The sequence below is a fragment of the Ranitomeya variabilis genome, chromosome 2 (assembly GCF_051348905.1).
Source record: "Ranitomeya variabilis isolate aRanVar5 chromosome 2, aRanVar5.hap1, whole genome shotgun sequence".
NCBI classification, from domain to species: Eukaryota; Metazoa; Chordata; class Amphibia; order Anura; family Dendrobatidae; genus Ranitomeya; species Ranitomeya variabilis.
In genome coordinates this window covers 328,717,769-328,740,581 of record NC_135233.1, presented here as the reverse complement: position 1 = coordinate 328,740,581, position 22,813 = coordinate 328,717,769, and the positions used below count along the sequence as shown (strand labels likewise).

The 22,813-nt window shown below is 45.3% G+C and overlaps 1 protein-coding gene across 2 annotated transcripts in view; it reads left to right on the top strand.

Moving 5' to 3' along the window:
* LOC143805709 (transmembrane 9 superfamily member 2-like) overlaps positions 1-22,813 on the top strand; it is a 133,380-nt gene that overhangs the window by 62,202 nt on the left and 48,365 nt on the right. For both annotated transcript variants that reach the window (XM_077285273.1, XM_077285271.1), the window contains 7 exons: positions 208-329; positions 9,585-9,714; positions 9,907-10,034; positions 12,916-13,027; positions 13,388-13,467; positions 14,745-14,853; positions 18,199-18,331. In XM_077285273.1, the coding sequence (XP_077141388.1) occupies positions 208-329; positions 9,585-9,714; positions 9,907-10,034; positions 12,916-13,027; positions 13,388-13,467; positions 14,745-14,853; positions 18,199-18,331 (814 nt within the window). The remainder of the gene's footprint in view (positions 1-207; positions 330-9,584; positions 9,715-9,906; positions 10,035-12,915; positions 13,028-13,387; positions 13,468-14,744; positions 14,854-18,198; positions 18,332-22,813) is intronic.

Genomic DNA, 22,813 nt, shown 5'->3' with positions numbered 1-22,813 from the left:
CGTTTTTTCTCCAAAACGACGCATTGCGACGTCCGTCACACGACGCTAGTGTGAAAGTAGCCTAAAAGAGGTGAATTATTGTGTAAAGGATCGATGGCCGCTCATGTACAAAAGTCACAATGTGAAAGTCCTTCAGATTGGAATAGGAATCTCTTTATCGGCGTGCTGAATCCTCGTACAGGCTGTAACTCTACATTTCCATTTCAGTTCACATTTAACAAGAATGAAACCTGCAAAGAAGTGTGCCGAAAGGAATATGACAAGAATATTAATACCACTTATCTGGATTTTATTAGAAAAGGAATACAGCTGAATTATCAGCATCACTGGTAAGTGCACGGAGCTCAGCTTTGGCTGTTAGCTGCAGGTGCTATATATGTAGTATAATGGGTAGCTGCCTTGTGTGACAGGTGCCCAGCTCCTGAAAACTCTACGCATGTGATCACCCTCCTCCGCAATTACTTACATGTACCTGATAGCGCAATATCAAGTTAAAGGGAATGTATCGTCAGAAAATAACCTACTGTTTAAAGGGAACCTGTCACCAGGCAAACTGTGCACATCGTCTTTTAAAATCATGTAAATCAGAGACCAGCAGCGCAAAGTCAAGTAATGCGCTATCTTCATCAGCTCCGTGGCTGTTCAATAGAGCAGAGTTGAGCACCCCTGCGCAGGTCTCTGATTCAACTGCACAGGCGTGAGACTTTGAGCATTGTGTGAATGACATAGGAGACGTCATTCACTTCCATCCAGATAGAAGAGGCATCGGGGCGGCGCTGATGTTCTGGATTCACCCATCGGACCGAACTATACAATTTTGTATTTAGCAAGGAAGCACTTTTTACGAAGGTATGCAGGGGCTTCACTGAGGCTATAACTGGGTTGTAGGAACCGCATTGACATACTTTTAAAGGTGATGGGCATGGTTTATATTATAAGGCAAAAAAAAACTGGTCACAACTTCCCTTTAAATGTGTTGTTTATACTAAAGGTATTTTCATATGACCATATGAAGTAAAAAAGAAAATGTAGAGATCTTACAATTTCCACTTGAACCACTGGGGCTATTTTACACTCCTTCTTTTTGTTCATGTCCATTAGCAGCGAGAGTCTGAACCATTCATCTAATGAGGGTGCACGGGTCTTTGAAGTAAGTAGCGGGGTCCGGTGTGACCTCACCAATTATGGACGGACGATCCAGTGTTATCTGACTTTGTGATAATAATGGGATTTGTGAAAATGATTCCTGAAGGAGCATAAATTACGAGTCTAGAATAGCTCCAGTGGCCAGTGTAAAAATTAGAAGCCTTCTCATAACATTTTATAAGTTTTGTTTACAGAAATTGATATTTAAATTAATGTATTTTTGTTTGTTTGTTTTTTTTTTTTACACACAAATCTGACTTCAACAATAGGTCGATTTCTGATGATCCTTTCATTTAAAAATGTTAGAACACTGGAGCAATAGCATATCTACAGAAGGGCCCTTTCTTTACCACCCCTATGGTATAGAATCCAGTACACATATTGCTTTTTTTTCCCACACGGATTTGGTGCAGAAACTGTGCAGTGTTTTACAGCACCAGCAAAGTGAATGAGATCCTGAACGTGTGCACATAGCCCTAAGAAGAGCGAAGCTTGCTACCAATGTGAAGTTATGCAGCTTCGCCCCATAATATGTTGGCATTTTCTTTTTATTATGAAATATTAAGGGTACTTTTGCACAAAGCATTATACAGTACATGCACCCTACTGTTTCATTCATACAATGACACGGGGCCCCTTTAATCGTGGTGGTCCCAACGGTTCCCCTGTAGATTATACATTTATTGCCAGTCGGTGCTATAATAAAGTACAATACATACACTGGGGAACACACTAATATTGGATTTTCATTGTAGCTTAGTGATGCCAATAATTTGTTCTGCAAAACAAATGTGGGAGATCACTGTACTCTAACCTTTTACTATGATTTTCCAACTAATGACTTACAGACAGTAGCAACATAAATCTCATATACATATTTGAGAAACCGGGGTAGCGACACAAATTGTCCGCAACCCCTGTTCAAACAACCTCAGCTCCAATAAACATCAGACAAAAATAGGAGAAAAAGGAGCAAACTGATTACATCCGGTAAAAATAGTCATATAACTTTATTAATTCGTAGAAAAGATAAGACATCTCAACAGTACATAAAGAGCCATAAACAATGCAGATTGCTATATACCCCACCTATCACCACCTCACATTGCACATACGTCCCTGAAAAAATAACATAAAGGTCCAAAGACCACAACCCTGAGGGAGCAGTGCATCCAAAAGTGGACACCTGGAGGTCAGCATTCATCCATAAAGTGACTAAGGATAAAGTAACAACTGTCTCTCTTTCATATAAAGTGCGGAAGTAACTAGCAAAAGGTGCAATGCTTACCAGCAGATGAGTGGGAACAAGGGGGGTCGGATGGAGGGTCCCAACGCACGTTTCGCGGCTACTTGGGGCCGCTTTCTCAAGGGATTATACCTCAGGCCCTTACAGAACCTTCAAATAACCCAGTGAACTTGGTCACATGACCAAATGTGGCCAATCAGGATGGCTTTCGTCAGCACATGCGCACTGCGGCCGCCAGGTCCTGGAGTGCAGGTAAGGCGTCATTGAAAGATCCACGGAGCGATGCGCACACCATAAAGACACCCACCCGCAGACAGGAAACGGCAGGTCACAGCGCGATGCGCACAACCATCCAAACATGCAAGTGAGCAACAGCCAGAATGGCAAACAGAGGACCCACCACACATGATATGGCATCAAGGATAACATTAACAGATGGCAAATATTCAGTTCATCCGCAATCACTGTGGTGGCTGTGCTTTTCCCACATAACGTAATGGAAGTCCAGGGTCATTTTCTGATCCAAAGGAATGGTCGGATAAAGAAGTATAAGAAAGCGCTATAGATCAGCAGAGTCACAACCACTAGATAAACAAAAAGACAATCATATGAAAATAAAATTAAAAACACGAAAACACATCCGCGGGGTTAATAGACCCCCGCATGTGGGAACAGGAGGCTGAAGAGCCAAGAGATATGTACTGGAAACACTATAAAAAAGGGGCAAAACTCAGATTCATTGAGACCTTTCGGTGTCATGGTATCTAGTTGGACGATCCACCTTGTCTCAATTTGTGCGAGGAGTTTTTTATTGTCACCTCCTCTTATGCCCAAGTGAAGGGCATCGATCCCCCTCACCTTCAAAATTCTTGCATCACTATTGTGATATAACTTAGTGACGGGGGATTGTTTTCAACTCCGAAATATCGGACACTGTCTTGGCCGCGCCAATGTCCCGCACATGCTCACGCACCCGTATTCTCAGTTCTCTTGTGGTAAGACCCACGTATATCTTGGGGCACGAACAAGTGGTGTAATATACAACATTAGAAGTACCACAAGAAATACGTTGTCTGATTTTTAAATTCCTTCGACCCATCTAATGAGACAAAGGAAGAGCAGCGTAGAACATTGGCGCAGGCAAGACAGTGCCCGCATGAAAAAAATCCAACCTGAGGACCACTAGTGCCAAAGGGATTGCATGGAGCCGGAACGTAGTGGCTCCTAAGCAGTAAGTCACCAAGATTTTTGGATTTTTTGGGAGTCATCAGGGGAGAGTTACCCAGGGAGGCCCTCAGGGTGGAATCAGCCCCCAAGACGGGCCAGTGTTTATTAAGAATAGCACGCATACTGTGCCAATCATGGTTGTAGGTGGAGATGAACCGGATTGGTCCATCGCCACCCACATCCTTACACCTCTTCACTGGATGTAACAAACTATTACGTGAGGTTTTCCTTGCACGATCATACCCAGTTTTAACACATCTGTGACTATAGCCACGGGCCAAAAAACGTTGTTTAAGGTCCGAGGCCTATACCTCAAATTTGGAGTCAGTGGAACATATTCGTCACACCCTAAGGAACTGTCCGACCGGGGACGGCTCTCACTCTGGATGGATGATGAGCTGAAGAAGCATGTAGCAAAGAATTAACAGAGGTAGACTGAATACGTCTGTCTGGATGCGCCTTTCACCATCAACCTCAAGACGGACGTCCAGAAAGTCAACCCTCCTCTCATCAAAAGTATATTTAAGTCGAATGTTAAAGGTATTGTCATTTAACATCCTCATAAAATCCTCGAGCTGACAGGCCAGCCCGTCCCACAACAAAATGATGTCATCAATATAGCGGTACCAGCACAGCACATGGGAGATGGCCAGTGGGCCCCCGTCGCCGAAAATATGTCTCTCCCAGGCGCCTAGGAAGAGATTTGCATACGAGGGCGCACAGGTCGCCCCCATGGCTGTGCCCCGCTTCTGCAGATAAAAATTGTCTTTAAAGACCAAAAAGTTGTGGGACAGGACATAGCTCAGCAGCTCGAGGATCAAACCGCATAGATAGCCGTCCAGGTCGGAGGTCCCCAGGAAGAGACGAACAGCCTCCAGACCCTGGGCATGATCGATGCAAGTATAAAGGCTCTCGACGTCAATGGTGAAGAGGAGAGTATTGGTGTCCACAAGGATGCCATCAACCCGCTTCAGGGCGTCCGTCGTGTCACGGATATGGGAAGGCAGTAATTCCACAAGGGGTTTTAAATAGAAATCTATAAACTGACATAGAAAATCACAAATGCCCCCTATTCCGGACACGATAGGACTCCCCGGGGGGTCGAGGGCATCCTTGTGGATTTTTTGCAGCAAATAAAACGTTGGTACCTTTGGGGACCTAACCATCAATCCATCAAAAACTCTCTTATGCTACGTTCACATTTGCGTTGTGCGCCGCAGCGTCGGGCGCTGCAGCGTCGCCGCATGCGTCATGCGCCCCTATATTTAACATGGGGGCGCATGGACATGCGTTGCGTTTTGGGACTCATGCGTCCTTTTTGGCGCAAGCGTCATGGCGCAGAGGACGCAGCATGATGCATTTTTTTGCGTTCAAAACTAGAATGCATGCGTCGCAAAACGCAGCATTGTGCATGCGTCGCCGACGCTGCGGCGCACAACGCAAATGTGAACGTAGCATTAGTGATGATGTTGGCCTCAAGGGCCTTAATCAAAATGAACTGGAGTTCGTGGGCAAATGAGGCCGTAGGATTAAATGACAGTTTGCAATATGTTGTAGAGTCTCTCATTTGCCGGAAGGCTTCCCGCTCATACCTATAACTAGGCCAAACCACTATGTTCCCCGCCCCCCCCTTGTCTGCTGGCTTGAAAACAACGTCCTGGTTAGGAGCCACTACGTTCCGGCTTCGTGCAATCCCTTTGGCACTAGTGGTCCTCAGGTTGGATCTTTTTCATGCAGGCACTGTCTTGCCTGCGCCAATGTTCTACGCTGCTCTTCCTTTGTCTCCTCAGATGGGTCGAAGGAATTTAAAATCAGACAACGTATTTCTTGTGGTACTTTTAATGTTGTATATTACCCCACTTGTTTGTGCCCCAAGATATACGTGGGTCTTACCACAAGAGAACTGAGAATACGGGTGCGTGAGCATGTGCGGGACATTGGCGCGGCCAAGACAGTGTCCGATATTTCGGAGTTGAAAACAATCCCCCGTCACTTTAAGTTATATCACAATAGTGACGCAAGAATTTTGAAGGTGAGGGGGATCGATGCCCTTCACTTGGGCATAAGAGGAGGTGACAATAAAAAAACTTGCACAAATTGAGACAAGGTGGATTGTCCAACTAGATACCATGACACCGAAAGGTCTCAATGAATCTGAGTTTTGCCCCTTTTTTATAGTGTTTCCAGTACATATCTCTTGGCTCTTCAGCCTCCTGTTCCCACATGCCCCCCATGTCTATTAACCCCGCGGATGTGTTTTCGTGTTTTTAATTTTATTTTCATATGATTGTCTTTTTGTTTATCTAGTGGTTGTGACTCTGCTGATCTATAGCGCTTTCTTATACTTCTTTATCCGGCCCTTCCTTTGGATCAGAAAATGACCCTGGACTTGCATTAGGTTATGTGGGAAAAGCACAGCCACCACAGCGATTGCGGATGAACTGAATATTTGCCATCTGTTAATGTTATCTGTGATGCCATATCATGTGTGGTGGTTCCTGTTTGCCATTCTGGCTGTTGCTCACTTGCATGTTTGGATGGTTGTGCGCATCGCGCTGTGACCTGCCGTTTCCTGTCTGCAGGTGGGCGTCTTTATGGTGTGCGCATCGCTCCGTGGATCTTTCCCCGGCGCATGTGCACTTTCCATGACGCCTTACCCGCACTCCAGGACCTGGCGGCCGCAGTGCGCATGTGCCGATGAAAGCCATCCTGATTGGCCACATTTGGTCATGTGACCAAGTTCACCGGGTTATTTGAAGGTCTTGTAAGGGCCTGAGGTATACTCCCTTGAGAAAGCGGCCCCAAGTAGCCGCGAAACGTGCGTCGGGACCCTCCATCCGACCCCCCTTGTTCCCACTCATCTGCTGGTAAGCATTGCACCTTTTGCTAGTTACTTCTGCACTTTATATGAAAGAGAGACAGTTGTTACTTTATCCTTAGTCACTTTATGGATGAATGCTGACCTCCAGGTGTCCACTTTTGGATGCACTGCTCCCTCAGGGTTATGGTCTTTGGACCTCTATGTTATTTTTTCAGGGACTTATGTGCAATGTGAGGTGGTGATAGGTGGGGGGTGGGGTATATAGCAATCTGCATTATTTATGGCTCTTTATGTACTGTTGAGATGTTTTCTCTTTTCTATATGCAAATTGCCTCTTCTGAGAAAAAGAGGACTTAACTCTATAGCGCCACCTGTTGGAAGTAGCGATCCTACAAGTCACAATCAACCCTCTAACGAGTCGTACAATATGACTTAGGCTACTTTCACACTAGCGTTAACTGCATTACGTCGCAAATCGTCTTTTTTCAGAAAAAACGCATCCTGCAAAAGTGTTTGCAGGATGCGTTTTTTTCCCCATAGACTTGTATTGGCGACGTATTGCGACGGATTGGCATACGTCGTGTCCGTCGTACGACGTATGCGTCGAAATTTGGCGTCACGTCGTCTGCAAAAAACGTTGATTGTAACGTTTTTTGTCTCCGCCTAAAAAACGTGTCGCGACGCATCCTGCGGCATGCGTCGTTGGCTACAATGAAAGCCTATGAGCGACGGATGCGTCGGGTCGCGTCGTACGACGCAATGCAGCGCTGCAATACGTTTTTTTACACTGAGCATGCTCAGAAGCTGGATTTTGTTGCCAATTGGCCAGACACCCCCAAATCTATATAAACCTGGCCTGGGCCTTCAACCCCACATATGCCAGCAAGACACAGAGAGGAGAAGACTGCCAGCAAGACCCCAGTCAGCCACAAGACCCCAGCCGGCCACAAGACCCCAGCCTGCCAGAGGAGCCTTCCACAGGAGCTTCCACACCTTCCATCGCTGCCACAAAACTAAAACCCTCAAAGATGGGCTGTAAAAACAGTAACTATATAGTTTTCCATATTTTCCAGTAGACAATCAAATTTGGGAGCCTCCCATTTTAAAAACGGATCCGTCGTAAAAACGGATGCAACGGATGGTAATAACGGATGCAACGTATGCAACGCATCCAGTGTTTCGACGGAAACGTTTAGCGGATTTGCGATGGATCCGTCGAAATGCTGTATGCGTTGCATACGTTTTTCACTTTTTTGGCGCATCCGTTTTTTCGGCAAAAAAACGGATTTGCGACGTAATGCAGTTAACGCTAGTGTGAAAGTAGCCTTAGGATAAAAGCCAAATCAGTATCTCAATTCGCAGACACGGTGTCTCGGGCTGTTGGCCCTCGTCAGTGCGAAGCATGAGAACTGATTTGGCTGGGTGAGAGGCTCTGGACTCGGGTCTAAGGGGTAACGTTTCTCCTTATGGAGAGTGACATGCCAGTGACATGCCAGAGATGGTATGTCACTCTCCATAAGGAGAAACGATACCCCCTTATCTTTTCTAAGAATTTAATAAAGTTATATGATTATTTTTACCGGATGTAATTAGTTTGCTCTTTTTTCTTCTATTTTTGCCTAATGAATTACAGACATAGTGGAAGATTTCGTTTTTCTGCAGAAAATTAGAAGTTTGTAGAGCCAAGTTTTCCATAAAATCTGTGTTTTCCATAAAATACCGTATATACTCGAGTATAAGCCGAGATCTTGGCTTAAAGGGCCACTGTCACCCCCACCAGCCGTTATAAACAACTAAAAGAGCCACCTTGTGCAGCAGTAATGCTGCATTCTAACAAGGTGGCTTTTTTAGTTTTTGCTTCTGTTATTCCCTCAATAAAGCGTTTTATAATTTTCCCCAAATACCTATCTTTGTACCTGGAGGCAGGTCTGAAGCCTCCTCTGTGAAGCGCCCAACTGCCGTCACTCATCTCTTCTGGGGCGATGGTCGCCGCCCCCTGCGCGCTGTTTCTTTTTAAATTCGGCGCCTGCGATGCGCGTGCCTGCCTGGGGCAGGCGCAGTGTTCATTGTCCGTCATAGGTCAGATGCAGGGTGCCTGACTGTGCCTGTGCGGGCAGTGCGGCCACCCTGTTGCTGAATCCCCGCCCCGCACTGTGTTATGCATTATGCACAGTGCGGGGCGGGGATTCCTGGGCAGATTCCTGCACAGACCGACGCTGGAAGGCGGGGAACCTGTGGGAGCGTATGACAAGCGCAGTGCGCATGACGTGGTTATTGTGCGCCTTCTGCCTGAACAGTCACTGCAGAGACCCGGAAGACACAGCGGTGCGTGGCGATGGATCGGGGACAGATGAATATCGCAAGTGCCATGGACCTGAGCCAGCGGCAACACCGGCACCTGTCCCCCATAGCTCACCGGTGTCCCTGCCTGCTCAGGACCCCGGCACCTGGCTCCCAGCATCGAGAGGTGAGTATGATATATATTTGAATCGCAGCAGGATATGGGGCATAATATTCTATGGAGCATCTTATGGGGCCATCAACCTTTTATGCAGCATTATATAGGTTCATATTTTAATATGGAGCATCCTATGGGGCCATCATGAACTTTATGGAGCATTATATGGGACGTATTTTGTATGGAGCATCTTATGGGCCCCATCATGAACTGTATGGAATATTATATGGGGCTCCTGATTCAATATGAATATTCAAAAACACTGAACCTACTGATGTCTCAAATAATTTTACTTTTTTAAAATATACCAGTAGCTGCTGCATTTCCCCACCCTAGGCTTATACTCAAGTCAATAAGTTTTCCCTTTTTTTTGTGTGGCAAAATTAGGAGTTTCGGCTTATACTCGGGTCGGCTTATACTCGGGTCGGCTTATACTCGGGTCGGCTTATACTCGGGTCGGCTTATACTCGGGTCGGCTTATACTCGAGTATATGCGGTAGTTGTTTTGCAGCAGCTAGTGAAGACTGCGGTGACCTCCCGATGCCAACACCTACCAGTGCTTTGCCAGCTCAGTCTTTGACATGAGCACCATGAGTGGCACTTTGCTGTCATAGCCTGTAGTCACAGTTTCTGCGTTCTTACTGTAAAGCTGAGACGCTTGTTCTTTATTCTGTGTGCTCTAATAGGATCATTGATAACATGCCGGTGACCTGGTGTTACGATGTCGAGGATAACCAGAAATACTGCAGCCCGGGCTTTCCAATAGGATGTACAGTCGCCCAAGATGGCAGAGTGAAAGATGCCTGTGTTATCAATGTAAGCTAAGTAATACATAGTAACCAGTAATGTAAACTGATGATATATTAGTGATGTGCCAAACTGCCAAATTTTTGAGCAACTTTTGAAAAGCTTTTCCTCCAGTTCTCTGGGGTAAAAGCTTTGCTGAATCTGTCTCGTTTCACACTACAGAAGTTATTGTGATTACAAATTCATTTTTTTTTTGTCCAGAATGAATTTAACAAGAAAAATGCATACTACATATTCAATCACGTTGATATAATAATCACCTACCACAGTGGAAAAGAAGAAAATTGGGATGGCGCTCGACTGGTTACAGCAAGACTTGAGCCTAAAAGGTCGTTGTTTTTTTTTTTTTCCTGGCTTTAACTTTTTGTGATTAATGTTCATTATTAATCTTTAACTGTTATTGTGTTTTCATTATCATTTTAGTTCTTTTTTAAGGGATTTATGTTGTTCTCTGAGCCAGGTGAAGTTTGGGGCATGAGATGGGGCTAAGCGGGCTAGTTATTATTTCCTTGTACAGAATTAACCAAGTAACCATAAACAATACTACAATTTCAGTGGAGCCAAAATCTGTGTGATCGGCCGGAGAAAGATCTGGCCGGCTAAATTTCAATGTGGATCCTCTTATTCTCCGGTGACATAAGCTGTTGCTGGAGAAGTCTGTCGGTGACTCTCATAGACCACTATGGTGCTCAGCCGGGAGAGAGTGAGGCTTATCTCCCCAGAGAAAAAACGTTTCGGCCATTGGAATTCAACAGTTCGGATCTCTTTTTGCTCTTAAGGAACAGTCGGGAGGCCCCTGTACATATTAGACGGCTCGGCCAATTTTCATCTATGTATTAGGGCCTTGAAAAAAAACTGGGTACATTTCTATTTTTTTTTTTTTCTTTAATAACCTTGCCCCATTCCCCCACCTCCCAAAAAAAAGGGTTGGGATAAAATAACAAGACTCAGTACTGGACTAGTAAAGCCCCCTGCGCTCCTTTACGCCCCTGCTGTGTTTACTGTCAGGAGTGATATTCTGCCGTCCGCGCACATGCAGCCAGTCACTGACCTTTGTGCTGTACAGCATCAGACCGGAGATTGACTGCAGCGGTCACATGTATAGATGGTCAACTCAGAAAGAAATAAGAAGAACGGCACTAGATCCAACGGCAAAAAATATATAATGCTTAGTCCGATTTCAAATGAAAAGGTGGTATTTTACACGCTCCTTGCGGTGCTCAACATCATGTAGCAATCCATAGGCAACACATAAAAAAGAGAAAAGAGAAGATGCGGCACTCACCAAATCGTGTTGCAATAAGTCCTTTATTACACCATCATGTGGATTAAGGACATCATATCCTAGGCTACGGGTACGTGCGAGGGTGCATGGTGACCGAGGACGACTGCCGTTTCGCGCTGACTGCACTTCAATGGGTACAGGTATTATACCATACCTGGACCCGTTGAAGCGCAGTCGGCACGAAGCGGCCATCGTCCTCAGTCACCATGCACCCTCGCATGTACCCGTAGCCTATTATATGATGTCCTTAATCCATGTGATGGTGTAATAAAGGACTGCAACACGATTTGGTGAGTGCCGCATCTTCTCTTTTCTCTTTTTTATGTGTTGCACATGTATAGATGGCATATCGTCACTCCCGTAAACTGGACAACAGTGAGCATTGGAGCAGCACAGCTCGAGGAAAGAGGAATTTACCTACATAGCTTATTACTTTATTACATTCCCACTTGAAATCCTCTTTTAGGCAGTATTTAATCGATCTAGCAATATTTCCACCCTATATAGAACACTTGAATGTATTTTTTGTAGTTTGTGTAATCCTAAAGGGAATCTGTTGCACCCACACATTTTATACTACGCATAGTCCTATAGGACTCGTAGTCCCTGTAAAAGTCTTACCATAAGGGTACCGTCACACAGTACCATTTACATCGCTACGACGGCACGATTCGTGACGTCGCAGCGTCGTATGATTATCGCTCCAGCGTCGTAGACTGCGGTCACACGTTGCAATCACGGCGCTGGAGCGATGCCGAAGTAACCAGGGTAAACATCGGGTTACTAAGCGCAGGGCCGCGCTTAGTAACCCGATGTTTACCGTGGTTACCAGCGTAAAAGTAAAAAAAAAACAAACCGTACATACTCACCATCTGATGTCCATCAGGTCCCTTGCCGTCTGCTTCCTGCTCTGACTGAGATCCGGCCGTACAGTGAGAGCAGAGTGCAGCGGTGACGTCACCGCTGTGATCTGCTCTCACTTTCCGGCCGGCAGACAGTCAGAGCGGAAAGCAGACTGCAAGGGACCTGACGGACATCAGATGGTGTGTGCCCTGCGCGGCCCTGCGCTTAGTAACCCGATGTTTACCCTGGTTACCAGCGAACGCATCGCTGGATCGCTGTCACACACAACGATCCAGCGATGACAGCGGGAGATCCAGCGACGAAAGAAAGTTTTAAACGATGTGCTACGACGTACGATTCTCAGCGTGATGTCTGATCGCAGTAGCGTGTCAGACACTGCGAGATCGTAACGATATCGCTAGAACGTCACGAATCGTGCCGTCGTAGCGATAAAAATGCCACTGTGTGACGGTACCCTTAGGGCTCGTGCATGCGGCCGATTTATATTGGATGAATGCTATCTAGTGTGGAGCAAACGTGCTCAGATAAGGTGTAGGGGCATCCAGAGGACAGAATAGAAGACACGCTGCCGTACCAGAATTGCTATATGGGAATAAAGTGTTTTTTGCACCATGGAGGGACAGATTTGTACATTAAATGTTAGGATTTTTTTGGGCTAAATCTCTTATGTTACGATATGCTTACTTTTAAATTGTGCTTGAGCGTGGCGAGCTTATAAAGGGAGTCAATCATCGACGGTGTCAGAAGAAATGACTTCAGCTGAAGATCTAACGTATGGGGGCTTCTAACTCTACCCCTGGAATCAGACAGATTAAGGTTTTAGTATGTTGCAGTTCAAAGCCCAATCCTTTTGTTTCCAGGAAAGATGAGATGTATCTGGCCAAGACTTACTGCTCTCTACCCATTAAAAGCACATGAACACTAAGCTGTTGTCACCATCTCTCCCAACCCCAGTCATACTCATCATGCACTTTAATCCCCGCTATCCTATGTGAATCACTGACGTAAACCTGATTCTTTGGGAAGTATCCTAAATAAATTACCGTACGTATCATTTATAGCTATAAACACACCGGTGATAAGGAGTTAAAATGTGAAGGTCACCCAATGGAGATCCCCAAACCTCTGACCGGCAAGCTGCAGGTCGTTTACTCCTACTCCGTCTCGTTTCAGGTAAGCTTGTCACATCCTAGCGGGTTTATTTTTATTGAAGCTTTAAAACCTGCGCAGATGTTATGTTGTATCACGTGGTGGGGTTTGGGGGCTTTTCTCATGGCTTAGGAATTTGTGGCAGCCAATTTTCTAAAAAAAAGAAAAAAGAAAAAAAGCAAACAGTAGATGGAGGAAACCTGAGCTGTGCAACAATGTCGTCCTCGTATTAAAGCATACTGGTTTGTTTGTCAGTCACATTTTTAATTTAGGCTGGATAGTGACTTAAAGAATTCATTAGTTTATTTGTGAGTGAATTTTTGAAACCAGATATTTAAGGCCAAAGTTAGCCACTTTAACGGATATGTTGTCTCTTATTTTTAGGTAAACAATACTATTAAATGGGCATCTCGATGGGATTATATCTTGGAATCAATGCCACACACAAATATACAGTGGTTCAGGTAAGCGTGTGAGCAGTGCAAAGATTTGAGTTGAAGGACATTGTGGAGGAAATGTTATCATGTGTTTTTTATGGAAGAATTAAATAAAAGATAAGGTTCCCCTACCTCTCCATGGACTCCTGTAGGATATATATGAACAGTCTCTCAGTATTGTATACTTTACACTCATGGTGTTTACAGGTGCCTTAAAATGCTGCAAAAATAGTGTGAGGAGGAGACCTAGGGGTATGTGCACAGGTTTAGTGTTTGCAACAGAAAAACTGCTGCACCCCAAGGCTGCAGATTAGTGGTTTATGAAATATCACACACAATCTGCTTATTGTTTTGCTTGCGGATTATAATTAGAAGCCTCTTAATTTCTCCAGTAAGTCAATTCTTGCACATTTTTTAAGCGTTTTCACTCATTCAAATAAGTAGGGGGAAAACGCATAAGAAACATATATGCATTTTACGCATCTTTTACCTGCCAAGAGATGTTTTTTGTGCAGAAATTTCTGCTGCATATACTTAACGTGTGCACGTACCTTCTTAGTGTGACAGCACACAGAACTATAGGTATATGAGGGAAAAATGGCATTTGTCAAAACATACACATTTCTCGACAGCATGTTGGTAAAAGACTGAAAAATAAAAAATGAAATTCCCAGTCCCCCTCTGTGCTCTCCTCCTGAAGTCAGTGAGGGTTGGAAACAAATTATTTCCTCTAAGTTATTAAAGGGAAAGTGATACCTGGTTTTTGCTACCATCTGAGAGCAGCATAATGTAGGTCCTGATTCCAGCGAAGTGTCGCTTACTGGGCTGCTTGCTGTCATTTTGATAAAATCCTTGTTTTTTTTTCTGCTGCACGTCTGCCAGTGTTCGCCATGCTGATCTCTGTATAACCCTGCACACATCACTAATTGACAGCTTGCTGTGTACACTGCACAGGCAGAAAGCTGCAAATCAGTGGTGGGGGGCAGGGTTATACAGAGCTCATGAATATATAACTGGCAGGTTTACTTGTTTTGTAGTTATAATCTGCTGATAAAATTGATTTTTAGCAAAACTACAGCAAGCATCCCAGAAAGTGACACATCACTCAAATCAGGGTCTCTGCCCCTACACTGAAATTCAGTGGCAAAAACCCGGTGACAAATTCCCTTTAGTGCAAAATCACATGAATGTACAGTACCATGGGAAATGGTAAAAAAAAAAAAAAATGCCGCAGAGTAAGAAGGCTTTAAAAAATAATGCACAAAAGAGATATCTAAATGATATTTTTTTTCCTTGATCATCAGTATCATGAACTCGCTGGTAATTGTCCTCTTCCTCTCCGGTATGGTGGCCATGATTCTGTTACGTACCCTCCACAAGGATATTGCCCGATACAACCAGATAGACTCATCGGTGAGTATCCTGCACCTGCTTGTTGTCATGTGCTGCTATCCGCCATTGCCTGGGGCTGAGATTGCACAGACTGATAGGTTTCAGCCATGTATGGCACTCTAGCTGTTCTGTAAGTACCCTTCTGACTTGTGCTTTCAAGGCGTGCTGGGAGTTGCAGTTTCTCAGCAGCTAGAGCACTGTAGACTCTTAAGCTATGTATTAAGCTAGGGAAGGTCAATGAGTACAGATGATTCGGAAGATTTGTAGAGCACAAGATCACTGCTCTCATCAGATCATTCCATGGGCTCCATTCCTCTAGAGGACACGGACTACTTGCATGGGACGCAGAGATACTGTTGGTTGCTGCAGTGATGGAGCCATTTAACCGGTTTCACCCTTCTTGGCAAGTGTATGTTCAGATGCAGCATTTTTGCAGATTTTTGGAAGAGTGGAAGCAGGAAAAATAAAAACGTTTATGACATACTTTTGCATCGTATTTAATTTTGTGGTTTTTTTTGTTTTGTTTTCACCCATTTGTCTGGGTGCAAAAATGCTGAAAGAATTGACATTTGGGTGCGTATTTCAAAAAACACCAGCAACTCAAAAAGACGCAACGTGAGAAAAGAAACACATGCATGAGATTTTTTTTAAATCTTATTCTTTTTGCTGGTTCTATAAAATGCAGCAAAAAAAGCTGCAAGACGCCACGTATGATCATAGCTTAATGCACTGTATTTTATAGGCTTTGCTGTCAATTGGCGTTGAGTATTCAACTAAACGTGCCTGGGTGAGCACACATTTCTGCATGATCAGTAAGATATCACAAGTATAAGGCCACATGCACACATCGCACTGTCCCGCTTTACTAGCTACCATGGGGCCCTGCTGTACCATCTTATGGCTACCATTTTATATGCGGGTTAGAAGAAGAAACGTCCTGCCATGCTCTCTTGGCGATCTTCCCCCACACAAGCATCGCCTCTATAGTCCACCACCATATGGATGCATGAATGTACACCACCATATAACACACCACCATATGGATGCATGGAGGTACACCACCATATAACACACCACCATATGGATGCATGGAGGTACACCACCATATAACACACCACCATATGGATGCATGGAGGTACACCACCATATAACACACCACCATATGGATGCATGGAGGTACACGACCATATAACACACCACCATATGGATGCATGGAGGTACACCACCATATAACACACCTCCATATGGATGCATGGAGGTACACCACCATATAACACACCTCCATATGGATGCATGGAGGTACACCACCATATAACACACCACCATATGGATGCATGGAGGTACACCACCATATAACACACCACCATATGGATGCATGGAGGTACACCACCATATAACACACCTCCATATGGATGCATGGAGGTACACCACCATATAACACACCTCCATATGGATGCATGGAGGTACACCACCATATAACACCCCACCATATGGATGCATGGAGGTACACCACCATATAACACACCACCATATGGATGCATGGAGGTACACCACCATATAACACACCACCATATGGATGCATGGAGGTACACGACCATATAACACACCACCATATGGATGCATGGAGGTACACCACCATATAACACACCTCCATATGGATGCATGGAGGTACACCACCATATAACACACCTCCATATGGATGCATGGAGGTACACCACCATATAACACACCACCATATGGATGCATGGAGGTACACCACCATATAACACACCACCATATGGATGCATGGAGGTACACCACCATATAACACACCTCCATATGGATGCATGGAGGTACACCACCATATAACACACCTCCATATGGATGCATGGAGGTACACCACCATATAACACCCCACCATATGGATGCATGGAGGTACACCACCATATAACATACCACCATATGGATGCATGGAGGTACACCACCATATAACACACCTCCATATGGATGCATGAATGTACACGACCATATAACACCCCACCATATGGATGCATGGAGGTACACCACCATATAACACACCACTATATGGATGCATGAATGTACACGACCATATAACACACCACCATATGGATGCATGAATGTACACGACCATATAACACACCACCATATGGATGCATGAATGTACACCACGATATAACACACCACCATATGGATGCATGAATGTACACGACCATATAACACACCACTATATGGATGCATGAATGTACACCACCATATAACACACCACCATATGGATGCATGAATGTACACCACCATATAACACACCACCATATGGATGCATGAATGTACACGACCATATAACACACCACCATATGGATGCATGAATGTACACGACCATATAACACACCACCATATGGATGCATGAATGTACACGACCATATAACACACCACTATATGGATGCATGAATGTACACGACCATATAACACACCACCATATGGATGCATGAATGTACACCACCATATAACACACCACCATATGGATGCATGGAGGTACACCACCATATAACACACCACTATATGGATGCATGAATGTACACGACCATATAACACACCACTATATGGATGCATGAATGTACACCACCATATAACACACCACTATATGGATGCATGAATGTACACCACCATATAACACACCACTATATGGATGCATGGAGGTACACCACCATATAACACTCCACTATATGGATGCATGAATGTACACGACCATATAACACACCACTATATGGATGCATGAATGTACACCACCATATAACACACCACTATATGGATGCATGAATGTACACGACCATATAACACACCACCATATGGATGCATGAATGTACACCACCATATAACACACCACTATATGGATTCATGAATGTACACCACCATATAACACACCACTATATGGATGCATGAATGTACACCACCATATAACACACCACTATATGGATGCATGAATGTACACCACCATATAACACACCACCATATGAATGGATGCATGCACATTGACCACTAGATGCATGCATGGCGGAGGTTTGGCTTACCAACTCCACAGCCCTGGGTACACCATCTTATACAGCACCATATAATACACCCCATATGGATGCATGCAGATATACCACAGTAAAATACACTCCCAATATGATGCATGCAGATAAATCGGGGCACGGCATCGACACTGATCATCTTTATGATTCAATATGGTTTTCCAATTTGTTCGTTAAAAATAAAATTTGGGCTGTCTGTGATAAGTTGTCCAGAAAAAGAAAAAAATCTCCGGTTGGCACCCCTGCTTGGGTGCACCCTATTTGTACTGTATTGATATGTGTGATTTCATGTCTGCAGGAAGATGCCCAGGAAGAATTTGGCTGGAAGTTGGTACATGGTGATATATTTAGGCCTCCGAAGAAGGGAATGCTGCTGTCTGTCTTTCTGGGACAGGGAGCCCAGATTTTCATTATGACATTTATTACCTTATGTGAGTATAATGCGTCTGGTCAGGGTATGTAGTCTTGCACAAGCTGTAATTTCTGGGGTCTTAATCTTATGATGACGGGAGGTGTCCATCTTGTGATCTGTTTTTCCTATGATTGTCTAGGACGTTCATTTTTGTCATAAGTTGGTAGAAAAGTATGAAGCGGGCCCTGGAGAAAAACTTGCTTCATAAGCAGCATTTGCCCGCTGTGTTACATGGCCGACACCTGTCTGTAACTGCAGCGACTGGAGCTTGCTCCGATCACTGACAGCCCCATTTAATTGGCTAATTTACAATCTCTGAGAATAACCTCTAAATAATGTCATTGCTAGTGTGCGTGCACATCAGTCCTCCATGACGCGACAGCGGGGAGCCAATGAGTTGACATTGCAGCCAAGGGTCTGTGTACGGCCTCCATAACTGCTATGTTAGGCCTCCTGTGAAGCGCAGCCACTGGCTGTGTTTCATGGGAGAACTAATTTTGCTTTACACTTCTATACCATGGTATTACAGGAAATGTGATGAGATGATCACAGGTTCAAGTCCTCAAACTGGACTAAAACGTAACAAAAAAAAGTTTTAAATCGCATCTTTCTCCTTCGCCTCATTGGGAGACACAGACCGTGGGTTCATGCTGCTGCCACTAGGAGGTTGACACTAAGGCTACGTTCACATTCGCGTTGTTGGGCGCAGCGTCGTCGACGGATACCGACGCATGCATCATGCGCCCCTATCTTTAACATGGGGGGCGCATGGACATGCGCCGGTATGCGTTGTAATGCGTTTTACGACGCATGCGTCATATTGACGCACAAGACAGGGCGCAGGGGACGCTACTTGTAGCGTTTTCCCTGCGCCAAAATTCCTGATCTTTACTATCTTATGACAACGCATGCGTCGCAAAACGCTGCGTTGTGTACATGCGTTGTTGGTTGCATCGCAGACGCTGCGCCCAACAACGCAAATGTGAACGTAGCCTAAGTGATACAAAGAAAGTTCGCTCCTCCCCTGCAGTATACACCCTCCTGCTGGCTCTCAGCTAACCAGTTCTTGCTGTGTGTCTGTAGGAGGCACACGGGTCTGTTTCAGACCCCAATGTTTTTTATTTTATTTTTTACTTTTCTGTAAATTTTTATTTTTTAATTAACGGAGTGAAGGGGGCGACGGTTCCTTTCAAGGTTCCGATCTCCCCCGAACCATCAACAGGCGAGTATACCTCCCCGTACCTTTCCTGCGACGTGGGAAGCCATGCCTGAGCTCACCTCAGTATTCCCTGGTCTTAAAGGGCATGACCAGTATTGCCTGGTCTTAAAGGCACATGACCAGTATTCCCTGGTCTTAAAGGCGTATGACAAGTATTCCTTTGTCTTAAAGGCGCATGTCCAGTATTCTCTGGTCTTAAAGGCGCATGTCCAGTATTCTCTGTTCTTAAAGGCGCATGTCCAGTATTCTCTGTTCTTAAAGGCGCATGTCCAGTATTCTCTGTTCTTAAAGGCGCATGACCAGTATTCCCTGGTTTTAAGGGCGCATGATCAATCCGAGGAGCCCTCCGCCGCCGACCCCAGCTTATCCTCTAGTTCCCCTCAGTGGACTTCGTCACTGACCGCAATCCATGGTTCTCTGACCAAGAGATTGAATCCCTCCGCGTACCCTCTGTGGCTCGGAGTGCTCGTAGGACCGATACTATCCTACATGTTAGCCGTTGGCTAGCAGGGACCGCAAGTATTCTAGAAACGTACAGGCGTCTAGAAACATACAGACATCTATAAAACGGAAGTTTCCTTTTCCTGCTCCCTCACCAATGATTTGATGACAACAAGGCTCTGAATATGGATTGGATATTGCCTGAACTTGCCAGAGCTTCAGAGAAGAGTAACCAATCTCGGTACATTGACAAAGACTCTGGTTCTGCCACGCAGTGTCCCTCATAAGGAGACTAAAACTCCCTCGTAGAGCATTTGCCATTCAGTTTGGATAAGCGATTCACTGGACAGAAGCCTCTACGTGGGATGCCATGCCTGGCCTGATTTTTAAGGGCGACGGGTCCTTTTAAAGGGCACCGATCTCCCCACACCATCAACAGACGAGCACACGGAGTGTCGCCTCCATGTTTTCCTCTTCTGCATCCAGGCCTAACGCCAGAAAACCTGTCCTGTCCACCTGGAGACCTGAACTCTGTGGATGTACAGAGGCACCCTTTTTGGCATACGAGCACCCCCCTCTGCATCACCACTATTTAGCGGATGATGCAAGAAGGCGGACAATTCCTCTCCACTTCCCTGTTAAGAGGTTGATGGATCGAGGGTTCCCAATTTTTATCTCTGCACCATCAAAAGAGAGCGGCAATGGCAAGAGACTATGACCTGCTGGATGCAGCCGCACATTCTGCCACGGGGCAGATTAACCGGGTAGAATCTCCTGTGATATACCTACCAGTATCCCTACCCGATGGGTCATCAATTAAAAATACCACGGACTGTCAGATAGCAAATCTGGTTCGTTCCATCTTGCGGCTTCGGGTTCAGCGCTCTATCCTGCCTGGCCGCCGCATGGATTGCTAGAGCAATGGTCTCCTGGCTGGAGACCTTAACTACCTTGATGCACACCATTAACAACAGGCCAATCAAATCTTTTGAGCGGGAGACTGACAGAGGATTGTATAAGGATTGTCCAGCACAGTCTAGATCTAAGGGATCTTGGTTCCAAAAAGGGGACCGAAAAGTAAGATCGACCCTGGACCTCAAACTTCTAACAACCTTTGACATGGTTCTCCTTCTTCGGATGGAGTTCCTCCGCTCAGCCATTACTTCAACAGAAAAAGGTGCAGTTTCTGGCATCCATCGACATTCGGGATGCTTATCCTCTACAAAAATTCCTTCGCTTTTCCATTCGTCAACAGCATTTTCAAGTCACAACCTTGTCCATCGGCCTTGCTTCCGCACCCAGAGTGTTCGCACGGGTCATGTTTCTCTTGCACCCTAGAGGCGTGCTCGTCCTGCCCTGTTTGGTCGACTGTCTAGCCGCCCTTCCAGGACTACGCTGAGTCGTCTATATCACTTGCGATACCCTCTCACCTGGGCTGACAGCTACACTTAGACAAGTTCTCCTCATTTCCAGCCCAGCAGATGTCCTTTTTGAGGATGATCCTGCACACTTCTAGAAGGAAGGTAATTCTCCCTCAAGACAAGGTCATGGCCCTTCAACAGGGAGCTCGCACAAGGAGAGTTCTGAGGACTTGATTACTCACCCCCTCATTTCATTCAATTTGCTAGGAGAGTTCTGAGGAAAAATGGTGACGACAATGGAAGCGGTTTCCTTTGCTCCGCTCGTTTTCAGCAAGTCAAACAGACTATCAGACGATAGTCTCTGAGCTCCTTCTTCATCCAGGGCCTTTCTCCCGGTTCAATGGTTATTAGTAACTACCAATGGCAGCCTTCTTCTCCCTATCATGCTCTGGAGATCCGAACGGTAGTCCTACAGCAGGTCCACTGCCTTCTGGCGGGTCACCCTATCCGAATTCAATTGGATAATGCCACCACGGTGCCATAGGTCAATCATCTAGCAGGTACCCACGGTCAGGCGCCATGACCGAGGTACCTCACATTCTCTGGTGAGCCGAGATCTATCATTTGATGATCTCAGCAGTATATATCCCAGGAGTAAAACTCTGGACGGCAAACAAATTCAGCCGTCAGGGTTCCGCCTCAAGTCATTGGGAATTTCACCCCAAAGTCTTCCATCAGATCTGCCTTCACTGGAGCTCTCCAGTTGTTGTAGGTCGCATGCTGTCCAGACTGAAGGCCAATGTACTAGAGTTTGTAGTTCGTCCTCGTGATCCAAGAGCCATCGCACTCCATTCTCTGGTTCTGCCGTGGTACCAGTTTCCATAACTCCCCTTCCACAACTTCCGAAAGCCTTTCGGAAACAGAAAGGGGCCCCAGTGATCCTCCAAGATCCGCACTGACCATGTCCGTTTTTTTTGTTTGCGGAGCTAGTATCTTCCCGCCTTATCGCAGAAAAACTGCAAGTAGGGACTTTTCTCACAGGGAGTTTTCACACGTAGTTCTTCCCTATCGCATACCGTTAGATCATTGGGACCTTAATAGTCCTAGGAGCCTTACAGTAGACTCCTCCTTTTTCATCCGGGCAGACTTTACTATCGGGGAAAGTCACCCTTTTTTCTCTGCGATATCCTCACTCTGGCAGGTCTTTGGAGCTAGCTGCTCTGATCTTTCAGACTTTTTTTCCCTTATTACCTTCAAGGCAAGGTTGTCCTCAGGCCATCCCCATCCCTTGTTACCACGGTGGTACTATATTACCACTGTCATGAGGGCATAGTTCTTCCCTCATCTCTTTCGGCTCCAGTCCACAAAATGGAATGAGTTCCCCATATTCTGGACGAAGTGACTGCTCTGAGTAGGATACAGTATATACGTAATTGGAACAGAGGAATTATTACTATTTGTCTCACAGAAGTTTTCCCCT